Below are 23,964 nucleotides of genomic sequence, written 5' to 3'. Positions count from 1 at the left end.
GACTTTAGCCCGGAAACGACGAGGAAAGGCAATTGAAATGAAGAACGGTAGCCTCACAATAATTACTCCTATTCAAACTGGCAGCAGTTAGTTGTTGACAAAATAAAACAAGCTTTTAGGACTTTCGTTAATTTAAATTTAGCAATTGTTGTTATATTAAGTAATCCCGTATTTGAGTGGCTTCTCATCCTCTTAAGTTCATAGGGTTATAACTTATAAATAGGCTATTTTATGGTATTTTTCTATGAGATTTTTTTTAGCAAAAATTTTTTTACCTTTTTCACCACTCTCCACACCCTTTCCATCTCTTAGTGTCAAGTCCAATATTCAATGGGTAAAATACACTTTACCCCCTGTGGTCTAGCAATTTTGCACATAATTTCCTATAGTTTCAAAAGTTATACGTAACCCCCTCATAATTTGGATTAAAGTGTCAAAATGATAATAATGATCATTTGTAACGGAACCTATGAAAATATCGAAATCACCCTTGTTTAAAAACTAAAATGGTTGAAGTGATCAAAATATATAAACATAATATACATGACACTCTAACCCCGTATGATTTTATATTTTACCATATAACTCCCTTATAGTTTAGTATTTTACCATATAACCCGCTTATAGTTTTCAAAAAAAATATATATATATATAACTCCCTGTGGTTAATAAATAATTTTCAACTTTACATAGGAGTATTTTTGACCATTTAGTTGATTCTGTTATGGAATACAAATTTCGTCATTTTGACACTTTAATCCAAATCATGAGGGGATTATGTATAACTTTTAAAATCATAAGGGGTTACGTGAGAAAATACTATATCACAGGGAGGTAAAGAGTATTTTACCCTATTAGAACATTCAGCCAACTTCTCGCCTTGAACCTTTACTTTTCCCCACAGTGGATGTTAACAAATACTCTTCTGTTTTTCCAACCTCCGGTGTGCATTTCCATTTTAGCCAATTTAATCCCTTTTCAAGTCCATGTAGCAATCCAGATGGGCTCTTAGTTTATAAAAAAATTTCAATAGTTTATGCTTTACACAAACCCATATTGATTTTCTTTCAATATTGCTAGTCAGTGAAAAAGGCAATTGAGGTGGGCAAAAAGTTAACTAGTTTTATGGGTGCAGATAATTACAGTTAGTGGCCCAACAATGAAATGTTTTCTTTTTAAAATTTAAAATGTACTTTGAAACTAGAAACTCACAAAACGTAGACGTCAATTACTCAATGAAACTAGAATGTAGTATTTTCAGATTATAAGAAGATAATGGAAGTAGAAGTGCCATGGCATCTTTTGAGGTTCCATTTAGGATTGTTGTAAATTATTGAGAAGTATTTTACCTAATAAAGCTTTTAATAAAAGCACTTGTTAAGTATTCAAGTACTTTTAAGTATATTGTTTGGATACATGATTCAATAAGTACTTATTATACTAGATAATGTGTAAATTTAAATTTTTTAAATGTATTTATCTCTTTATTTAGTTCATAATCTAGGATAAAATAATTAAATTTAATATTTTATTTTTTAAAACATAAAATCTATTATAAAAGTATCAAATTTTAGCTTTTACTAAAAATACTTTTAACATCAGAAATTTCACCCCTAATTTTATGGAATAATATTTACCAAACATTTCAAAATTGCTTTTAGCATCCAAAATGGCTTTTTTTTTTGTAGCAAACTTTCGTGGACAAACAAAACACGAGAATATCAATCATGCTTTATAGGGAAGTCTATTGATGTGGGTCTTGCGAAAATTAATGGGAATCTTTTGACTATGGACCATGGAGACTATTTTTATACTTTGCACTGTGGACAGCATTGTTGAAAGAGACAGCATCGAGAAAAAGCAACAATAATTTCTTCTTTTTTTCATTTGATCATCGACCACTGTGAAGTCTTGGCCTAGGAGCTTAGGTTAAGAATCCAAGACCTCCAGTGGTTGATTAAAATGATTGTGGGTACTTACCTGGATTTAAGGTTCTTAACCGCACTTTTAATTATTAATTGGTTGGATGGTATTGATTTGTGCGTTTCACCTTAGATTGTGTTTTGCATCAGGATTTCGATTATTTTCGAGTATTTCTAATCTAGCTGTTATTGTGTAATTTCAACTTGTTGAAAAAATCAATAATAGTTGGTGAGGGTGTGCTCGGGAGAGGGGGGATTGTCATCCATCCCACATCGAAAGATTGTGGGGTAGTTACCCTAGGTTTAATATCCTCAGCCGCACTTCCAGTTACCAATTGGTTGGATGTAGAGGTGGCAATTTGGATTGAAATCCATTTATCCATCCATATAATCCATAATTAAATGGATTTGAATTATCCATTTATAGTATTGGTTTTAAATGGTTGATCAAAGTAAAACCATTAAATTAAATGGATTTATATGAATTATCCACAAAAATCACATATATCCATTTATTTAAAAACCAAATAAAAGAAAAAGAAAAGGAAATGACTAAAAGTCTAAAACACAAGAGCCTGCTAGTTTCAGAGTCCTGATGTTCTGTCCCTTCTTGCAACTCTCCAAAAAATTGACCCAAAAGAAATTCCAAATATACTTCTGTTCTACGGCCATTAACCTCCATGCTATCACACAACAACGAAACTACCACCCCAAGTTTTGTGCAAATCAGCAGGTAAAAAAGCACAGGTCCAGCATCATGTTCAAAGACATGATGTTCAAAGCGATAATGTTCAAAGACACATATGCTAGCATTTTCCAATGATTTCAAGTACCCAAGGCTGGGCAGCGCCGCGCCATTGAGTTGCCTTCAGGTAATTATATAGTTCTACTTTTACGGTCAAAAGTTTCCTCAACTGGTACGTTTACAAAGCAAAATCTATACCCCTGAGAACTATGCTTATTATGTTTATGAAGTGCTTGATGAAATTCCCCTGAGAACGTTGAATTCAATATTTGTCTTGCATAATATGTGTAACCATATAATAATCAGAGTACCTGGCTAGAAAATGTCGGCCATTATCTGTCTGGAACCTGTTCTGCAGGTGTGGGTTTTTTTTTTTTTTTTTTTTTTTTGTTTTGTCGTTCTGAATTAGGCCAAGTTTTTGTAACTTTAGTTGGACGGTCTCTTAAGAAGCTGCGGGATGCCTGCGGGGGATCGACTAGGATAAGATAAAGTAGCTATTTATTGACTTTTTTTTTTTTTTTTTGGGTTCACCATTTGAGACTTGCAACTTATGTGGTGTAAACTAGCTAGGAGGAGGAATTCAAAGTTGGTATCCTGAAAAATGGGAAGAAGTTAACTTGCAATGGCTTTCGAATGTCAATTTGTCTTGCTGTTTGTTGCCAGAAATCTTTCTGAAATCTTCATTGTATAATCTTTCTGGCAGGGAATTGTCAGTTCTGGACTATGTGTGGCTGCAGTTTTCTGGAGCTCAATGATGGAAGGCCCTTTGTTCGTGTCTTCTTTCACTCCTTTGGGACTAGTATTCACTACCCTTGCTGGATCCCTCTTTCTAAAAGAGGAGCTGTGTTTGGGAAGGTTATGATATGGGGAAAAGGCAAGGAGGCAACTGCATCTCAAGATGGAGAAACTGAAAGCAGGAGGGATGAAGTAACCGATGGTAGCCAGGCTGCGCCTCTCATTGTCCCCGGCCAGTGCACTGATTATCAAACAAATGGGGTTCATCAACAATTTAAGCATGAACATGTTTTACAAGCTCGGTTAGCATTGCCAAGAATTGATTGAATATTGCTGAGCCACTGTATCCTTTTCTTTTTCCTTTTTTTGTCTTAGCATTTTCTGTTAAAACAGTAGGCGAATGGATCTGAATTCTGTTTCTGTAATTCGAAAGATGAAGAGCCACTCTCTTCTCAGCGCATTTTTTTAGCTTTTCAAATGTAAACTATCCTGAAGAGTTATAATTGCTCTTGATTGTGGAACCTGCATAATTGCTTTAGGTGTTTTGCTTTTGCGTTCTTCCTTCTTTCAGTTCAAGCACTGAGCTACAAAATCTCATTGAAGGCCACAAAGTTATCCTTATCGATGCCTCTTAAACTTTTATCAACTCTAACTGATGTATGGAAGAAAAGGAAAAACCTAAAATTTGTCCTCCTCCTTATCCAAATACATCTAAAATTTACAAGTACATAAAAAAGTATCTTCATATTACAAGAAATGGTAATGTAAAAAAAAAAGTAACAAAAATATTTAAATGGATTATAAATGGATAATTGGTTTTTATTTAATCCATTTAGATCCATCCATTTAGATCCATTTAATAAATGGATCTAAATGGATTGGATAAATTTCATCCACCATCCATTAAGTCAAAACCAATTATGAACCATTTATCCATATTGCCACCTCTAGTTGGATGTTGTTGATTTGTGAGCTCCACCTTAAATTGTGCTTTGCAAGTATAAAGTGGAGCTCACCTCAATCGCTGTATAAATGATGTGGAACACCAACTTGCAATTGATCTTTGATTTCATCATTACATGTGATAGTGGACAAAACTTATACTTTTCAAACAATTTTTTGGCATGAACTCTTTTGTCAAAAAATTCAAACATGTTCACCCATCCCTTAATTGCAATTCTATTACTCAATTCATCCATAACATCAAGAAAATCCAAAATCACAAAATCATACTTTCCACCATCAAAAGTTTCAACCTGATCATGATCTTGTTCTGATTCATCCACACCAACAATCACATTAGTTTCAACAATGCCACAATTTGCGACTAACTTGTCAAATCCACAATTAATCTCATCCAACTCCAATGTTTGATTTATCTTTTCAAACAAATTATCAGTTCCAATAAAGTTAATATTTTTTATCTCGCTATGATCTTCAATCACAGTTTCAATTTCACTGGTAAATTTGTTTTCTTTCTCAACCACTTGTGAAATTTCCAAGTGTACCCACAATTTTTATAATTTAATCTTTCTCTGCCTCATTAAAAAATTCATTTCCTTCTTTCTCGTCATAAATTCCTTCTCAATTGTGAGTCCAAGCTTCTTTTGCCATTTTTGCATGTATGAATTTTTTAATTCTATACAACTGAGCTTTCGTACTGAGATAATGGAATGTCTTACAATCCAATTATCTATTTCTCTCAAACTCTTTAACTATATTGCTCGATAATTTTGCTCCTTCTGCAGTAGAGCTGTTAAACGAACCGAGCTGTTCGGTAGCTCGGTTCGTTTCGGCTCGTTCGTGTTCGTGAAAGGCTCGTTCGAAATTTTAAACGAACCGAGTTCGAACGAATTTTTTTGTTCGATTAATAATCGAGCGAACACGAGTATGTTCGCGAGTTTTAACGAACGTTCGCGAACATGCTAAACGAACGTTTGCAAACACGAACATGTTCGCGAGTTTTAACGAACGTTCGCGAACATAGACATAATTATCATTTGACAAATTTTAGGATTAATTTTATGGCTGGACTTTTATATTTGGAGGGCAAATTTCTTTGTTTTATTTGTTGCTTTTATGTTAATGTTAGTTATATAGTTACTGAATAATAGAATTTAGTCACTTAGTACTTTAATTATTTTTGAGAATGATTAATAATTTGCATGGCATATTTAAGGCATAAAATAAATTGGATTCGAGCATTTCGAACATGTTTGCGAACGGCTCGTTTATGTTAAACGAGCCGAACTCGAACACGAATTTTACTTAACGAACCGAACACGAACACTGGTTTGGAGTTCGAAAATTAACGAACGAACACGAACGTTGTTCGAACTGCTTAACGAACAGAGCTCAAACATGAGATACTCGGTTCGATTCGATTCGTTTACAGCTCTATTCTGCAGGTTCTATGAACTCCATTTGGATAATATCCCAAACTCTAATAGCTTGAAAAAAACATCCTTATCACCATATTCCAAATCTCAACTTCGTTTTTACCTCCAAAGATTAAAACTACATAATGTCGTAAATAATAGGGATTTAATCTCTACTCAATTAGGACTAATTTTGTGTCCTAATTTCATGTACAAGCCCGGGATCAAAGTCTAGAATTTTAATACCACTTGTTGGCACAAAAGCACACATACAGTGGAAGCAATTTTAATACATATAAAAATATGATGGAAGAGAAGGAGAATAAACACATAACAGCAATTTAATAATTTTATTATCTCAAAACTCAACAATAACAATATCAAGTCATAATTTTTTACTCACGATAATTCACAAAATCTTAATTTAGAGATTTTCTTTCAAACCCACAACTCACAACTCAACTCAACTCAACTTTTCAAGTAACAATGTACTAAATTAGTAGTATTTGTAGATTGCAGAAGTTTCTAAACAAAATAAAATTGTAAATTGAAATGTATTTGGAAATTGATTTGAGACTTCCTAAATTAATATGGAAACTAAACAAACAGGAACCAAAACAAGAAACTAAAAGAATTAGAAAATAAACAAATAGAATAGCTTACTAAAATTCCATCATAATTGAAGAATTAATGTGCAATTTACACGATTTGAAAGCCAGTTCAAAAGACAAAGTGAGCCAAGGAATTTTGGAGGCAATAACCTTATGAAAAAGGAGGAGGCAAAAGTGGTCTCGAAGAGGACAATTTCAATCCCTCTAATATCCTGGAAACTACATAGAAAAACATAAAAAAAAAAAAAAAAAGAAGCCGCATCCTGGAAACGGCAAGGAAAGAGAACGGTCTCAACTATTAAGTCAATGAACCACAAACCAAAACCTTTTATCAGCACAAGGCTTCACAACAATTGTCATATTGAAACTGTTAGTATTTGTTGACAAATTGAACAAGTTTTTAGGATTTTTGTTAATTTAAAAATTTAGCAATTGGTGTTATATTAGGTGATCGCTTATTTGAGTAGCTTCTCATTCACTAAGTTTAGTGGGTTGTAAGTAGGCTATTTTATCTTTTAAGTATTTTTTGAGTTACATAGTGTATTATTCTCTTGATTTTTCATATTTGTAGTATCTAATTTTGTTCTTTAGATCTATTTGTTCGTGTGTATGATTGATTTAATTTCTTTCATTAGTTCAGATTTAATGAATGATGGTGTTTTTATTAAAAAAAAGGCTATTTCATGGTATTTTTCTATGAGATTTTTTAAAAATATTTTTTACATTCTCAACCATTTGCATTCTCTTCCCACAACCAAGTATCAGGCCTAAGATTCGAATCTTAAACTTGTTAGCGGAGAAAACTCCAATTGCCCTCACCTGGCCATCAGATAAACTGCGATGGGTAGAGTTTATTGAACTTATTGGTCACAATTTATGTGACATTCTTCATTATTTTAGATGTTAAAAATATTGTGATTCGATTTCTGTATTCCCTCCCACATAATTAGTATGTGATTATGTAATTCCTTTAATTTTGTGGTCATGTGAAATATTAATATTAAAATTCTAAAATTTGAGATCTATAGTATATCTTTTTCTTTCTGGTAACTCTTGTTTTTTTTTTTTTTTTTTTGTGTGGCTTCTTTCTGGTGACTCATACACTACATAGTCAAGCTTCGGTATGGCAGAAAAGATTAAACTTAGAAATGCTAAAATGAATCAGGGAAAAAATTGCCATTTTTATTGTTAATAGAGGAATTTATAGACCTTGTGATGAGGAAATAAATTACAGTCGTAGCTTGCCACCCAAAGTCAAATGACACTTCAGCTCTCAACAAAAATTGCAATTCGTGGAGAAAGCAATAATAAGAAAAAAAAAAACAAATTGCAGATATAAAAAAAATGGAATAGGAAAAGTTGGGGCAGTTTATTCTAGAGGAAATTATACTAACAGCCAAAAGTTGTCGTGATCAGAGTCCTAGATGAACATGACAACAATAATTCTTTAATGCAACTAGTGGAGTGACGATGCCATTTGTGATTGGGATGTACGCCAAACTTGGATTCCAAATTCCAAATTATCAGACTAGTTTAGTTTTTCTAGCCAAAAGGATAAATGAGGTCGGACACGAAGAGTTGGTTGGTTGATAAGGTGAAAAAAATTATTAATAAAAATTTTGAATTCAAAACATCCTATCTACTAAAAAGAGAAAAAAATGCAGTAAACAAAATGACGAATGCTCGTTTCATGTGGTTTGATTTCAATGGAAATTACAGTGTACAATGACATAGACTTCATAGAACATTCACAAAGGAGAAACGAACAAAGGTTGAAAATAGGAAAAGTTTACGTAGTGGAAAATTCATTGGTGCCATTCATAATTGAAATATAGTCCAATTAGGGTTCTCAATTATCTAATAATCAAATGCAAGTTGTGTTAATGTTGGTGTGGCACCTCAGCAATTTCTTTGCAATTTCGGCTTTGTTTGGATATCAAAGATTTGATGAAGGAAATTACAAGTAAAATATGGGGAAGATACTCCGCATATTAGAAGACACAATTGATTGAAAATTACGACTGCTAAATGGTAACTTTAATTGGATGTATAAGTATTTTTCTACATGGTTTCGAAGAAATTCATTTGCTAATCTATGCACCTAATACACACATATATTATATATTGTATTCAAAAGGATCCCGCAATATATTGTACACACACATACACATATTATACAATATATATATATATATATATAGTCATTCGAGAGGATCCCACAATATGTACTCAAAAGGATTTCTCTACTACATTTACTCAAATCATTCTCTGTCGACTTCAATGGAATCAAATTAAAGACATAACTTGGCCAAAAAAAAAGGCCAAAAAACAAAATACATATGTAATCTATTTTGTCTTCAAAACTTGAACAGATAAGGAACATATTACCTTGCAAAACAACTAATAACACGATGTTTAACATTTGAATTTAAGACTTCTAATTTGCCACCCATAAGCTGTGACAAAAATCCAAAACAATCATCGTTCCATTCCTTTTTTCAGTATTCAGTTCTCAACAACACCTCCGGAAAAATCTTTATTCGTGGATTGATCCAAATCTAATATTCTCCCATCTTCTAAAATTGTAGGTTATTTGTATGTTTAACGAAGGTAAGGAATTTATTTATGTATCACCTTAAGCCTCTATAAGTATTTGCTTTAAGGAAAACAATTTTTGGGATGATTATCAACAGCAACTTAAATATGCAATTCCTGATTTCTATGAAGCGTCATATTGCAGATGACTTGATAGAAATATTCAGTCACCAATGTAACGATCTTTGCCAAGTGCGAAGTACCATGCTTCACGAGGTTGCACAATTGCCATCCACCCCTGCAAAATTAATGAATAGGCTCTAAATTTTTTCTTACACTTGTCTCTCCTTAAATTTTGGAAAATATTCTTCTTTCATGACTAGAGGTACCTCGGCTGTGCAACGCACAGCCAGGGCCCTCAAGAACATCAGATAAATACATAGTAACAAATGCTTTAGTACATAATGAATAGAAATATAGGAAAAAAATTAAGTATAAAAATAATTAAAATTTGCTGTGAAAAGAAATTTCATATATAAAGTTAACCCCAATTTATTGTGATTTGGAAAAAGAATTTTTAACTAATATTATGTGTACGTAATGATACCAAAAAAAAAAAAAAGAAAGCAAATCCATTATGAGTGCATTATCGGTTTAATAGCAGCATAGTTTTAGTTGTAATTAAATAAAGAGTAGTCATAATGTTTCTAACATTTTAATAATTAGAAAAAATATAGAAAGCCACAAAAACTTGTCACTATCTTCAACATCAATAAAAAAAAAAAATACAAACTTGCATATTTTTCTTTCTTTTTTGAGAGAAAGAGCGAGTTAATCTATCCATTTAAATCATATGTCTAATAGCATTACAAATAGATGAAAACATTATCTAACCAAATAGTTATAGAATACGTATAGCAAGTTTAAATAAAAACATGAATTGCCATATTTGTAAATCCACATATGCAAATTCAAATCCAACAATTTGTTTGATTGCAAATATGTCTTCTTAATCAAAATAGAATTTTCTAATAATATTTTGTAGAGTGACACTCTAAGCTAAAAGCCTCAATACTAACTTCCCACCAAATGCATTCCTTTGAAAACTGCAATTGTTTTAGCTAGTCAAATTGACAAAATATTATTAACTTCTTTAGCCAAATAGTAATGATATGTCCAGTTCTATGCCTAACAATCATCTCAAACTTTAATTACATTATCTATCATTATGGGCAATAGAAAGGGATAAGAGTACAAAGTCATATAGAACCAGTTTAAGTAAAAGATTCTGAAATCTAATTTTGCAATTCTTTTATTTCCAAGCTATCATTTGCTAAAATTAAAACCATGAAAATAAACTACCTATTATGGATACAAGCTAGTCATTCAAAATGTTGAATGAAGAGATATAAAATATTATCTTCACATTCTAAATTGCTAGCCCCAACAATTATTTTACCCGTCATCCATCTTATCCAGTTTATAAGCACTTTTCACAATTAATAAACTTTATATAAATTAAAATATAATTACCTATCCATAAATTAAGAGATTTTGGTTAATTTTTAATTTAATAGGCATCATTTTTTTTTCTTCCTGATCATCATTTACCTTGGATTTTCATTTATTAGATTTTTTCTTCTCTAATGTAGTACTATCACCCTATTATCAAATAACAATTTTAATAAATAAAAAATTAGAATTAGAATGAATCTGCCTAATGGTGTTATTTATTTTATTTTATGAGGGAAAAGTAGTTACAATTCTTTCATTGTTAGCCTAAAAATTCTTCATGTAATCATCACCCGTCTTGTTGTCAACCTTTTCCAAAAATAAAAAGATCAAAAAGTAGTTTCAGAATAAATAAAATATAAAAAACTAAAAAAAAGGTTTCTTTAGATTTGGGGAAAAATATTCACAACATCACATACCTATTTTGGGCAGAAAAGAAAGTCAGATGAAGAAGAAATAGGTGAGAAAAGCAATAAGCAAAGGTTGCTGATCAAGACACAAAAAATGACAAAAAAAATATCAAATAGTATATACCAAAAAGAGACATTAAAAGTAGAAGATCATGAATCATAATTATTGGACTATGGAAGAAAGGAAATATCAAACTCATTCTTGATCTTCGATAATGAAATCATTCATTTAGTTAATTATGGACAAAAGTGAAAGAAAATGCATTAACTAATCCAATAGAGAAAAAATAGAATAAATGATTAATTAGGATCATAGGGGAAAAAAATGGAGTGCAAAGTGGAAACTAAATAACAAACCTGCAATGTACATGAAGATTTGTTTAATTATCTTTAATAAAAAAGGAGAGAGAAAATAAAGTGAACAAAAGAAAAAACAAAGCAAAATGAAGAAAAGAAAAGAAATGAGCCATGTATCAAAATGAGAGGAATCCACTTGGCAATCATTGGAGTTGCTATAGTAACTCCACTTTCTTCTTATATAATAGGTAGATATTGTACCTAAATCTTGAAAAACTTCTGATGGTCCATTCAATGTCTCCCTAAACAACTAATTGGTCAATCCTGGCGGCCACATGGAGGGATATGAGTATCCTCGAGTTGAATTAGCTGCAATGAATATTGAACTAGTTAGATGTTGACCTTTTTCAATTGAATAATTTCTGAAGGACTACCTGATATTGTATAATAAGTTGTAAGACTGTTTAGAATTATGTTTTCCTTTGGCTTCATTTGGATAGGGTGAAATGGACAGAAAAGAAAGTATTCAGAGAGAAAGGACAACCATTTCTTTCCTTTGGGAGTTTAACAAGTACAGAAAAGAAGTGAAATGAACGGATAAAATCTCCCTCCAATTGTTGAAAATTTTTCCGCCCAAAAGTGGGAAGAAAAGGACGGAAAGATGATGGGGCGCCAAAAGACATTTTTAATATGACAAGTTTGTCCTTTAGAAGCTGATACAAAAGTTCATTATTCCCAATATATCCTAAAACTGATTTCTAAAAGCACTATGAAGCTTTCTCGGTGGTCCTGTGTCATATACTTTCACTACTTCCAGCAAGTTGCGAAATCAGAAAACTTGGCTTTCATTGGTTCTTCACCCATAATTCACCAAACAAAAGGTATTTCTTTAACTCAATCTCTCTTTCTTTCTTTGCTTAGTCTTCACTAGAGCATTGTGAAAAAAGTATTTTTTTTTTGTGTAGATTCTTATTGTTTATACTCTAAATTTTTTGTTCGTTTTCTGTCATAAAATTCTTGTTAATGAACTCTTGATTTTATATTATTGATTTGTGATTATATCTTGCATGGTTATGGTACATGACAGCTTTAGTGGTGATAAATGGATATGAAATTTGAATGCATACAATCTGTTTGTTTATTTGCCTATGTAAGATTCAAATTGTAAAATAATCCATCTAGAGTTCATAAACAATACGTTAGCCTCTTTTTATTATAATAATGCATCTTTCTTTGAAATGATTAACAAGATGATGATACTAGAAGTATTATTTTGAATGGTGGCTGATCGTCAAAACCAAAATGAGGTCTAACAAGATGGTGGCCATATGGCAATAGAATAAATCATATTTGGTTACGTTAGTTGATATCAGTAAATCTCCTAGGCTATAGCAATTCTATTTATATTCATAGAGGTGTTCCTGGCTGAGACCAAAATAAAGACATAAAAAATCAAATGCTTGATCAACTTAATTTAAAGCATGAAGAATTTTTCAGTAAAGTTTGGGTAGACAAAATGATATTTATATCTCCGTATCTTCATTTAAAAAATCTTTATTTATTAGGATGTTGGATTATTTTTATTTACTGTAAATTATGTCAGCACTTTAAAAACATTACTATTAGAAAAATACTTCTTTTTATATTGATATTTAGAATTTTAACATTGTATTTGATAATGACTCCATAACCCTTGTAAATAAATAAAATTTGTTTTTAATTATTTACTCATTCGTAAATTTAGTGTTCTAATACAAACAGTTTTAGATGGATAAGGAACAAAATGAAGTCGATGGAGAATATGACATTCAACAAAGGAAGCGACAATTGGTTGCTACTGAAATTGTTTGTCAGGTAGTAAACATGATAATTGCTCGAAAACTAAGCCATGCAAATTATGTGGATCGACCCATTGGATATTGGTCTGCACAATGTCATTTAGTACGAGAGGAATTATTGATGCAACTCAGTACAAATGGATATTTGAGTAAGGTTATCCGTATGGGACCAGAAACTTTTAGGCGCTTGTGTGACTTGTTGCAAACACATGGTGGTCTACAACCTACTCAAAGAGCCACGGTGCAAGAGCAAGTTGTTAAATTTCTCCATATATTAACAATTCCCTCAAAAAATATCACAATGTCATACTTTTATCGGCGTTCTGGAGAAACTGTTAGTCGTCATTTTCATAGAGTTTTACGAGCAGTTATAGCATTGGAGGATCAATTTCTTCAGCAGCCTACGGGAGAACAAGTTCCTCCGGAAATACTTAATAGTACAAGATTTTATCCATATTTTAAGGTGATATAAACTTTTTGACACCTTGTTTTAAAAATTGTAAATTCATATAGAAATTATATTTTGACATAGTGTATAACTGTCAGGATTGTGTGGGTGCAATTGATGGAACCCATGTTCGCGTTAAGGTGCCTAATATTGATGCGGCAAAATATCGTGGTAGAAAAGAGCATCCAACACAAAATGTGCTTGCTGCATGTTCTTTGAATATGAGATTCACATATGTTCTACCTGGTTGGGAGGGAACTGCATCGGATTCAAGGATCATAAAAAATGCGCTCACTAGAGAAGATAAATTAATCATTCCTAATGGTAATACTTAGTTAATTATTCTTAGTGCATTTAATTAAGTAGTAACTATTTGATATTTGTATAGGTAAATATTATCTTGTTGATGCTGGATTCATGTTGAGAAGGGGACTTCTTACACCTTATAGAAATGTAAGGTATCACCTGAAGGAATACTCAGGTCAACAACCGCAAAACTTTCGAGAACTATTCAATTTGCGACATTCATCATTGCGTAATGCAATTGAGAGAGCATTTGGTGTCTTGAAAAAACGGTTTCCAATCATTGGAGATACTCAACCAACTTATAGTGTTGAAACACAATCACAAATTGTGCTTGCTTGTTGTATATTACATAATTTTCTCATGGAGTTTGACCCTGACTTGGAGTACATTAATGAAGTGGATGAAGAATTGGCAAATCAATCTCCATCGGAGGAGGAAAGTGGAGATATAAGTGCTGAAAAAGATCATGCTCAAGGAGAAAGTTTAAGGAATGAAATAGCAATGCAAATGTGGAATGATTACATACTATGACAACTTGACTTGATGCTGATTTCTTTTGTTTAAGTTGAAATGTGATCCTTATTTTGTTAACTTGTACTCTTATATTAGTAGTATGAGTTTATAAATACAAGTTGCCACATGAATCTTCTTTTGTCTAATAGATTCTGTATGTTTTTGGATCTATAAAACCATGTATTCATAATAGAATTAATCTAAAACTTTTATTTTGATGTAAATTCTGTTCTTGTTATGTGTTTTTCTACAAATATAGTTTGTGTAATTGGAAAAGCATGAAGAAAGATCCAAGCATCATGAAGGATTCTGTGTTTACAAGCAAACATGTTATATCAAGATCCAAACATGTTTACAAGCAAGCAGGTTAAAATCCCGCCTGCATAATAACGTTGAAACCCGCAAGCAGGATTCTGTGTTTTTTCTATTTCAAGGTTAGCTCGCATGCGGGTTAATGTTATATTTGAGCGCGAGAAGAAAAAATTGGTAATTAGGCTCTTTGGGCATTATAAGTAAATATTTAAATTAATGGCAGTTTTATTACACCAATATTATTGTATTATCATTATTATGATTATTGTATTATTTCTTATGCAAATATAACATTTAATTATTTAAATTTGATTTTATTTTTACAATTTATAAAATTTTTATCACTTATATAATATTTTTAAAACCCTAATACATCTAAATTTGATTTTATTTTTCAAATTTATAAGATTTTTATTTAAAAAAATGGGATACGGATAAGATATCCGGTTGGTTCGATATGCATAGGTGCATATGAGAATATCCGAATACTCTTTAAACCCGCATGCGGGTTTAAGGAGATTATGGCAACTCTCTGACACACTAGTTACCCGTCCAACTTGTGTGTATTAAAATATATTTAAATATTATATTTCATATTTTTGTTATTTAGAGTTTAACAAATAGAAAGGGCAAATAGAAAGGGCAAATATGTAAAGTTGTATTCTCATAAAATCCTTTCTTTCCAAATCTCTCCAACTCTCAAATGAGAGAAAGATATTTCTTTTCTTTTCTTTCATTAAACTCCCAAACGAAATATGCATCTTTTCCCTTCTCTTCTTTTCTTTCCTAAGCTATCTTTTCTTTTCTTTTCTCTTCCTTCATAAACTCCCAAACTAAGCCTTAGTTTCATCCATTTACGTCAGGAAAAGATTGTGCGTGTTCAAGGGTTATGAACTCTTCCCTTTACTTTCCTCTTTCCTTTTTAAGAATTAAAAAGTTCTCGCAAAAGCTTGCCATTCAAACGCACTTAAACTGATAGCTATCCATAGCCTATCAAGGAACAATTGATTTTTTTTTTCTCTCTGAATTTCTTTGGTAGGGATGAGAGATAAACAAACACTAAATTTCTTATAAAATGAGAATGTAAATGACAAAAATTGCCCCCGAACTACCCCTTGTAATGCTATAACTTCAGTTGTAAATTACCCCACTTCATTCACAAAATACACAAATTGCCACTTAAAAATTATGAAAAGACTGTAATGCCCTTATTTTTATTTTTTTGACAGTTTTACCTTCTGACACCAAAAAACTAAATTTGTATACCAAATTTAGCCTTGCGGTTCTAAAATTATGTAATTTTTTTTAAATTTTACAGAGAATTGTTTCGTTTATAAGGGTAATATCTCATGAATAATTAAGCTAGATACCTAATACAACTTACTGTTTTTCTTCTTATTCAAAATATAGCTTATAGTTCTAATCTTAGCCAAATTTGTCTCGTGCTTCCTCATACTTGTAACTCACAAAAAATCATGGAAATTCAATTGATAGAAATAAAACTCAATATTTTAACTGGAGAATATATCTTTTAGTTTTTCCTTATTTTTCCCTTTATTGTTTCCTTTTCTTCTCCTAAAAAAATATAAGCTATTTTTCGACATCAAACATAATCGTTCATTAGATTTTACTCTTATATAAATATAGCAATTCTCTGTAAAAAAAGAAAAGAAAAGAAAAGAAAAGAGAGAACATTATTTTGGAGCTAACAGGTTAAATGTGGCATACAAATTTAGTTTTTTAGTGCCAGAAGGTTAAAACTGTCAAAGAAATAAATGTGATAAATTTTAAGATGATATCAAATGGTAAAGTACTAAAAATATCCCGGTTTTGTATAAACAGGGGAAGCAAGGTGTAAACCGTAAGATTGGGTATAATAGTTAAACGTCTATTTAGTATTAGTTTGTCAATTTGTTGTGTTCTTTTCTTTAATTCTATTTTATCTTTATTTGGTCTTCATTTATTCTTTGGTTTAGAAACATTATACTGCTAAGTTATACATTTGCCATACATGATTCCATTGTCTTTCAAACCAAGAAAAAAATTAAATCAAGACTCATGCAGTCATACTTTCCCATCGTCTCCATTTCTGCTGTAATACAACTGACCTGTACTATGAAGGGAGGAAATTTTCTACATAGGATTACACGATTCTGAAATTCCTTCTGTACAATTATCAGGCTTGGAAAGCCACAGACTCTAGAGTTCACTTGGTGGAATATTAAAAGAACAACATTATTAATAAGGTAAATTACTTTGTATCCTCGTGTAATTTGGAACATTAGCATATAACATCCTATAGTTTAAAATTTTATACGTAATCCTTTTATAGTTTGAATTAAAGTGTCACAATTAGTTTTTTCATTAAACTAATGGTAAATATTAAAAATTTAAAATCAAACTAATAAATTGATAGATACAAAACAAAAACACAGTTAAATATTTGGTTTAGAAACCTATAATGATATTTGCAAAAGATTAAAGATTTGGTATTTTCTATTTATTATTTATTTATTTTTGTTTCCCCTTGTTCTATTTTGTATTTGAAAAAAAATTAAGGTTTATTAATATTTAATTCCGAATTGTGTGCAAAATACAAGCACCACTTCCACCAGTGAAGATGGAGATAAAAATTAAATTAAAGTTGCACATGAGTTATACTACTAGAGAGACTACAATGGCAATTGAAACTCACAATGACATTAGAAATGGTTTAAGAGAGATAATGTTGACAAAAAAAAAAAAAAATTTAACCAAGTCAATTTTAGTTGTTTTAGAATTAGATTTAATATTCGGTAACTATATTAGAATTGGTATCAAAATTAGTGTAGGAAATAGAGTTGAATTGTTATTAAGTATTAGTATTGAAATAGGTTTTATAGTTTTTATGTGTTTGTTTAAGGGCTTGATGTCTGACTATTCTTGTTAAGAAAAGTTGGTCCGTCGACTAACTAATTGTCGTGCCCCTCCCATATCTTTCTTGTTCCTTCCCCGCGATTCCATTCCTATTTGGCTTATATTCAATTTGTCAAATAGTTTGTTGTGATTATTCAAAGGCTTCGGTTGAACCTTTTGTGATTGATCAATTATGTTTTATTCTTATACCTTTCCTTCATTGAGTGATACAAATCAAAGTTCTAGGCTTCACGAGCAAAGACAAACCACAAATCCATTATCTAGATAGTTAGTCAACACTCAACATTTTGTTGAAGGCCAAAGTTATATCTTTTGCATTAAATAAAAAGATACCAAAATTTAATAAGTTCAATTATTTCGTTTTACACTCTTGTACCAAGGATCATAAAACTACAGCCTACTTAAGTCTGTTCAAAAAAAAAACTCCTACTTTAATTCTATAAAATTTGGACCTGTTAATGGAAAAGAATTAACTCAAAAATTTTGAGAAAATGATCAATTTCATCCCTAAACTTTTTTCTAGAGTCGATTTAGCTTCTAACTTTTATTCCTGACTAATTTAATACATGAACTTAATTTTTGGATCCAATTAAGACCTTCTCTAATGGCTCCACCATCTAAAAGAAATTTGGCTTGTAATTTAACAATTAAGCAAGGGCATTTTGGAAACATTGAATTATCTCCTCCCTCCACTACCAACCTAAATCACCAGCCGCACACCTCCTCTTATCCTTCTCCTTCCACCTCTCTCTCCCCACCCTCTTTCCCCCACCTTTGAGTTTACATTGTAATTGAGAAAGTTGAAGAGGGAAATCTGCAAATGCTTTCTGGCCCAAGTAAAAATAGCATGAATATGCAATTTTATCACATTTGCTACCATTATGGCTTGGCTGATGGAGAAAAGAAGATCCCAGCCATTTGCGCAGTCGTTGCTGGAGCATTCGTTAGCTACAATTGGTGCACTGTCATAATCATCACTCCGGCCTTTTGTTGATGTCCTCCACTTTCATACTAATAGTTTCACAATTTCTAAAAATCATCTTTGTTTTTCTACATATTTAGCTCACACAATAGGAAAGCTTTGTCTAGCTCACTAACAAATTCTTACAAAATTCATGCTGCTTCGTCCTAGAATACTTCAAAATTTTCATGACGGAGTTTAGTGACTTACAGAAGTTACAAATACAAGAACTTTTATATTCGAACAAATGAAATTTGAGGACCCCTAATCCTGCAGCTCTTGGCTTCTCCTGGTTCATTTGAACTCCGCAAGTGATGCGAGGTGGATCTCGTATGGGTTGTCCATTGCAGCTAAAGTGGGCCAAATTTTAATGTCAAGTTGTTAATAGTATGCTACTGGATATTTTAGTTAAATTAGTAGCAATAAAGTCAGTCCAAGGTCTCATGTTGAGTTGGATCCGAATTACATGGTTAGACCATAATTAGCGAGTCCGATTGTTTAATTTGGTAGGGTTTATTAAGTCCATAATAGAGTAGTTAATTGGGTCAAGTCTTAGTCCAGCCTATCTTAAGTATTCGTAGAGTTATTTATAGTTGTATTTTCTTTCATTCAGGAGGAGATAGATTCGAGAAATTTTCAGCAAACTTGCTATTTGAGGTTGCCCTCTTCTATAGCTTGCAAAAGCTAAACTTGAGAATCTTAGTGCTGTCCTAAAGTGATCGAAGACTTATCGATTGAGAAACGCACTCAATCGTGGCGTTTTTCTACTGTTGGTTCAATACTAAAGCGGTTTCTCGTGTCATTCTCAACTCCATCTTTCCAACGTGTTGCCAATCAATCTTCTAGATCCTGGTCTCGTTTAGAGTTCGTATCAATTGGTATCAGAGCTAGTTGAAGAGGTATCACATATATCTCTTGTTTTCATTTTGTTTATGTCAAAATTAGGGTCATGTTTCCTTGTTCTTGTTAGCCATCGTTAGGGTTTTATTCCTTCTATGTTAGTCGCTTCTTTGTGTCAAGAATCTGGTGTTGTTTGTGTTTTCTTAAAAAAAAGAAAAAGAAAAAGAAATACTGTTTACAAGGGGATACTATAGTGCCACTGTTCATCACTACTGTAGTACAACTGTTCATCCCGAAATCACTGTTCACTCATAAACTTGTTTTGTTTTAGTTGTCAATCTTTCTCTTGTTCATTGTTTCATTTGTGTTTTGAGTCCAAAGAAAGAAAAAAAGACTGGTCGTGCATCCGAAGTGTCTTTAGTGTTTCTTGGAGTTTTGTTGTCGCATTTTTGAATTGTGTAGGCTGTCCGAATCTGATTTGCATTGTTTCTTGAATTCTTGAATCAAGTTCTTGGATTTCTTGATTGATAAAACAGCAATAATAAAGTTCTTGGAGCCATAAACTGGTTCATAAAAAGTTCTTGAAAGAAAACCTGGAAATTCATAGCTATCCATGTAATTCTTGAAGAAACTCTTGAACATTCTTGACTGTGCTTGGAATTCTTGATTAAAATAAATTTTTTTTGGAAAATCTAGAATATCTTGCTGGGTTTCTTGGGTTCTTGAATGAAAATTCATCAAAGAAAGTCAAACCTTAATTGGGTTACTTGACGGCACCCTAGTCGCCAAAATTTTCCTTGTATCGTCGCTAGTTTCTTGTTGCTGTTTAAAATAAAAAAATTTACATCAATGAAATTCAGTTGAAAACATCCTAAAAATTTCCAGATTTTGGTTGCCAATTATAGTGGAGTACACAGCTGCATAAAAGAAAAGGAATCCAGCAGCTCATTGTTTCCTAATTCGAATTGGATTCCTTATCATTTGTTTCCAAAGTGGCTACCTTGCCCAAAACTCTTTGGGAAATCAATCAACTGGGCAAACCAACTCCTTGTCTAGGTGGGAAACGAAATATTTCTAGCCTTAATTTCCAAATTCCAGCCCAAGTTATTAAATTCTAGCCGTGCAACATAAATTCTTGTTAGGTAGGATTGCATCTCCTTGTTCTTGTTTCCAATCTTTTTCCAGTTTTATTTTCTGTTTGAGTCATTAATTCCAGTAAACTCTGGGTTTTTTTTTTTTTTTTTGTGTTTTTCAGTGTATTTAGGCTCTATTTATGTGCGAAATTCCGTTTTCAAATCATTCAAGTGTTATGTGTTAAAACAGCCCCTTAGTTTACCTAGCTTCCAAACTGTTTTAGCCCCAATTCTTGTCAGTCAAATCCCATTCTTTTCCATATTTTTCCAAAATATATTGTAGTGTTTTTCTATTAGTTTTGAGTCCTTTAAGTTGAGCTCTTGGGGTCTTAAATTTCTGGTTATGCGATAGGGTGCAATTAGTTGGTATAAGTGTTCATAATTTTCCTTTTATTTTTGCCAAATATTATCTTATTTGATAGATTCTACTCATATTTAGTATTTTGTACTTATTTTAGGAGCGGGAATGAAAAGTGCTTAAATGAAGATTTTCTAGTGAAAAATATCTAATGGTTGCACGTGGGCACGCCTAAACTCACTGCTCAAAACCAGAAAGTCGGGATTGAAATTTGACAGTCTCCCAATCCGAATCAACTTCCTAATTTGTTAGTTGCCACGACTTTCCTTATTCCGTGGCGTCATTCTCAAGAAAAAGGAAAGGTTGAGGAAATTGATTTGTAATATGAACCTTTTTAGGAAGTTGATTGGTATGAGGAGGCCAATCCATTTAGAAGTCAAAAAGAGGGGAAATTCGGCAGACATCAAATGATCATCTTTTTGCTAGAGACGAGGGATAGCATAGTACTCTTGTCTTTACTTTTCCTTTTGGCCTTTGAAAGTTTCAAACAGATTTTTGCATGGCTTGTTCTCCATTAATGAAGAACTAATTTCATCATTCTAGTCAAGGGGACAACTGAAGATTTGGTTCAACAATAACTGTGAGATTTAAATTATTTTAATTTCTTCCTTCATTCATTGGTATTTGTATGTTTTCTGCCTTTAGTGGTTATGACTATTGTGTATGATTGAATAGTTGCGCAATATTTAATTATTCACGTAGTCTATTTGTTAATTGAGGGTAGTTGAATCTGTAATTGTTTAATTACTCTCATCCCGATAACAACTGACATAATTGGATTTGTGTCGGAAAAACGTATAATCTAATTTAAATAAATCCTTATAGCGTGTTTATTGATTAGAGTAGGGTTTCTCTAGTTTCTAATGCAATTAGGGAATCAAATCCTATGGTCGTCCCTAGGGTTATTCCTATATTAGGAAAATAGTCAATGATCGTACATTGACTATCGAAACAGTAAGGAGAAACTGACTGTCAGATCCTATCCGCAGTTAAAAACCTACTTATTAATGAATGTTGGGATTATAATTGCATCAATGATCAGTTACTTGAACCATCTCTGAAGTGTAACCTTGGCTAGAGTTTTCTCAATTATTTCTCTCTATTAATTATTTTTCGCAGTTGATTAATTTAGCTAACAATTCATTAGCGTTTAATTCTCAAACCCCCCGTTTCACCTTGACTTGAAAAGGAACGAACTTTTCCCCGGTCCCTGAGGATACGACCCTACTTGCCCTATATACAAATTAAAGATTTCTTGTGAATAAATTCTGATATATCGGATTTAGCAAACTCTTTGGAACCAGGATGAATCTAGTAACCTATTGCACATCTAGAGTCCCTGCTCCAGTACTAGAATTGACAAGAAACTGCTTTTGTTGGTACTTAGGATTATTATTATTATATAGGCATCGACACCTGTCAATTTTTGTCTCCGTTGTCGGGGATTGGTGCCTGATTTTTTTTCCTTCACTTTTGAGTTAATTTCATTTCATTTCATTTTTATTTTTATGGTGTATGCCTCGTTCTTCCTGTACAGATGAATTAATATAAGACCTTGAAGTTAAAAAGACAACACGTAGGCAAAGACAAGAGACCAAGAAACGCAAAGAAGGACAGTCATCTATTGCAAACGATTCAGAACAAGAAGAGTATATGATGGCAAATAACAGGACACTAAGAGAGTTGGTTGCTCCCGACTTAACTCAGCAACCACTTTGCATTACCTTCCTTAATCTGAATGAAAATACCTTTTTTGAGTTAAAATCTGGATTAATTCACCTCTTACCTTCTTTTTATGGTCTTTCAGGTGAAGAGCTCCATAAGTATCTACAAGAATTTGAAGTAGTGTGCTCAAGTACGAAACCTCCCGGGGTAACTGAAGAGCAGATTAAACTAACAGCATTTCCTTTTTCTCTCATGGAATCAGCCAAGGATTGGTTTTACTACCTGCCGGCAGGTAGTATTACCACCTGGGTGCAACTGAAGAAGAAATTTTTGGAGAAGTACTTTCCTGCCTCCCGAGTTGCTAGTTTGAGAAAAGAGATATGTGGCATCAAGCAACAACCAAGAGAGACCTTATATGCGTACTGGGAGCGGTTCAACAAATTATGCACCAGATGCCCCCAGCATCAGATAAGTGACTAGTTGTTAATTCAATATTTTTACGAAAGTCTTATTTTGTCTGACAGGAACATCATTGATGCCGCAAATGGTGGAACACTGGTGAATAAAACCCCTGGAGAAGCATGGGAGTTGATTGAGGAAATGGAGCACAGCTCACAACAATTTGGCCCCAGAGATAATGTCCCCACTCGTCAAGTGGATGAAGTGGAAAGTTCATCTATTCAGTAGCAGTTGTCGGAGCTAACTTCAATTGTTTGACAATTGGCTGTAGGAAATATATAACAAGTTAGGGTTTGTGGGATCTGTACCAACACAGGACATACTACTGATATGTGCCTAACGCTTTAAGATGAGAGTCCTAAACAAATCAACATGGCTGGCAACGTGCCCGCGCCAAGGAGGCAATATGATCCATACTCCAACACTTACAACCCGGGTTGGAAGGATCATCCGAACTTCAACTACGGAGGGAACCGCCAGCAAAATTTTGGTCAGAATAGGCTGCCAGGGTTCCAGCCTCAAAATCAGCCAAAGGTCTATCCCTCATCCTCTAATAGAGAAAGCTCCTTGGAAGATTTGGTCAAGAACTTGGCCACAATTACCACCCAATTTCAGCAAAGCACTGCTCAATTTCAACAAGAGACAAGGTCTGGCATGAAGAATTTGAAAAATCAGGTAAACCACATGGCAATTGCAATCAACCGTCTAGAGTCTCACGTTTTTTGGAAGTTGCCATCTCAACCCAAAGCAAACCCAAAGAACGTGAGTGCCATGACCATGAGAAGTGGTAAAGAAGTTGAGGGCCCCGACTAGTAGTCCTTAAAGATAAGAGTGAAAAGCAAATAAAAAAGGAATTTGAGGAAAAAGGAGGGGGAAATTCAGATGCCAAGGTAATCTCTGACTCTCTCATGAAGCATAAGTCTAACACTCCACCTTTTACTAGCAGGTTGAAGAAGCCAAGGAAACCAGAGAAGGAGAAAGAGATTCTGGAGATATTCAGAAAAGTGGAGATAAACATTCCTCTGTTGGACGCAATCAAACAAGTACCAAGATATGCAAGATTTCTAAAA

General features: G+C 32.6%; 1 protein-coding gene, 2 long non-coding RNA genes and 1 other non-coding gene across 6 annotated transcripts; 3 read left to right on the top strand and 1 right to left on the bottom strand.

The window, feature by feature from the left end:
- The first annotated feature begins 2,474 nt into the window (after positions 1-2,474).
- On the top strand, positions 2,475-3,947 carry LOC113732411 (uncharacterized). Its single transcript, XR_003458738.2, has 2 exons — positions 2,475-2,794; positions 3,371-3,947. It is a non-coding gene; the product is annotated as an uncharacterized lncRNA (long non-coding RNA).
- A 7,690-nt stretch (positions 3,948-11,637) lies between these two features.
- Positions 11,638-14,396, top strand: LOC113729541 (uncharacterized). Of its 3 annotated transcripts, none has more exons than XM_072080386.1 (4): positions 11,638-12,026; positions 12,922-13,446; positions 13,530-13,755; positions 13,820-14,396. In XM_072080386.1, exons 2-4 carry the CDS (start codon positions 13,009-13,011, stop codon positions 14,266-14,268), a joined length of 1,113 nt encoding a protein of 370 aa, XP_071936487.1. In that variant the 5' UTR covers positions 11,638-12,026; positions 12,922-13,008; the 3' UTR covers positions 14,269-14,396. The 3 variants fall into 3 exon arrangements, with proteins under 3 accessions (XP_071936487.1, XP_071936486.1, XP_027109626.1); XM_072080385.1 differs by having other exon boundaries at positions 12,913-13,446; XM_027253825.2 differs by having other exon boundaries at positions 12,907-13,446.
- Positions 14,397-18,118: 3,722 nt separating this feature from the next.
- LOC140037266 (uncharacterized) lies at positions 18,119-21,304 on the top strand. The gene is made up of 2 exons (XR_011841185.1): positions 18,119-19,338; positions 20,871-21,304. It is a non-coding gene; the product is annotated as an uncharacterized lncRNA (long non-coding RNA).
- A 1,494-nt stretch (positions 21,305-22,798) lies between these two features.
- On the bottom strand, positions 22,799-22,905 carry LOC113733514 (small nucleolar RNA R71). The gene has a single exon (XR_003459027.1). It is a non-coding gene; the product is annotated as a small nucleolar RNA R71 (small nucleolar RNA).
- Between the last annotated feature and the right edge of the window lie 1,059 nt (positions 22,906-23,964).

Source organism: Coffea arabica, chromosome 2e (genome assembly GCF_036785885.1).
Source record: "Coffea arabica cultivar ET-39 chromosome 2e, Coffea Arabica ET-39 HiFi, whole genome shotgun sequence".
Taxonomy (NCBI): domain Eukaryota; kingdom Viridiplantae; phylum Streptophyta; class Magnoliopsida; order Gentianales; family Rubiaceae; genus Coffea; species Coffea arabica.
This window is presented reverse-complemented; position numbering and strand designations above follow the sequence as displayed.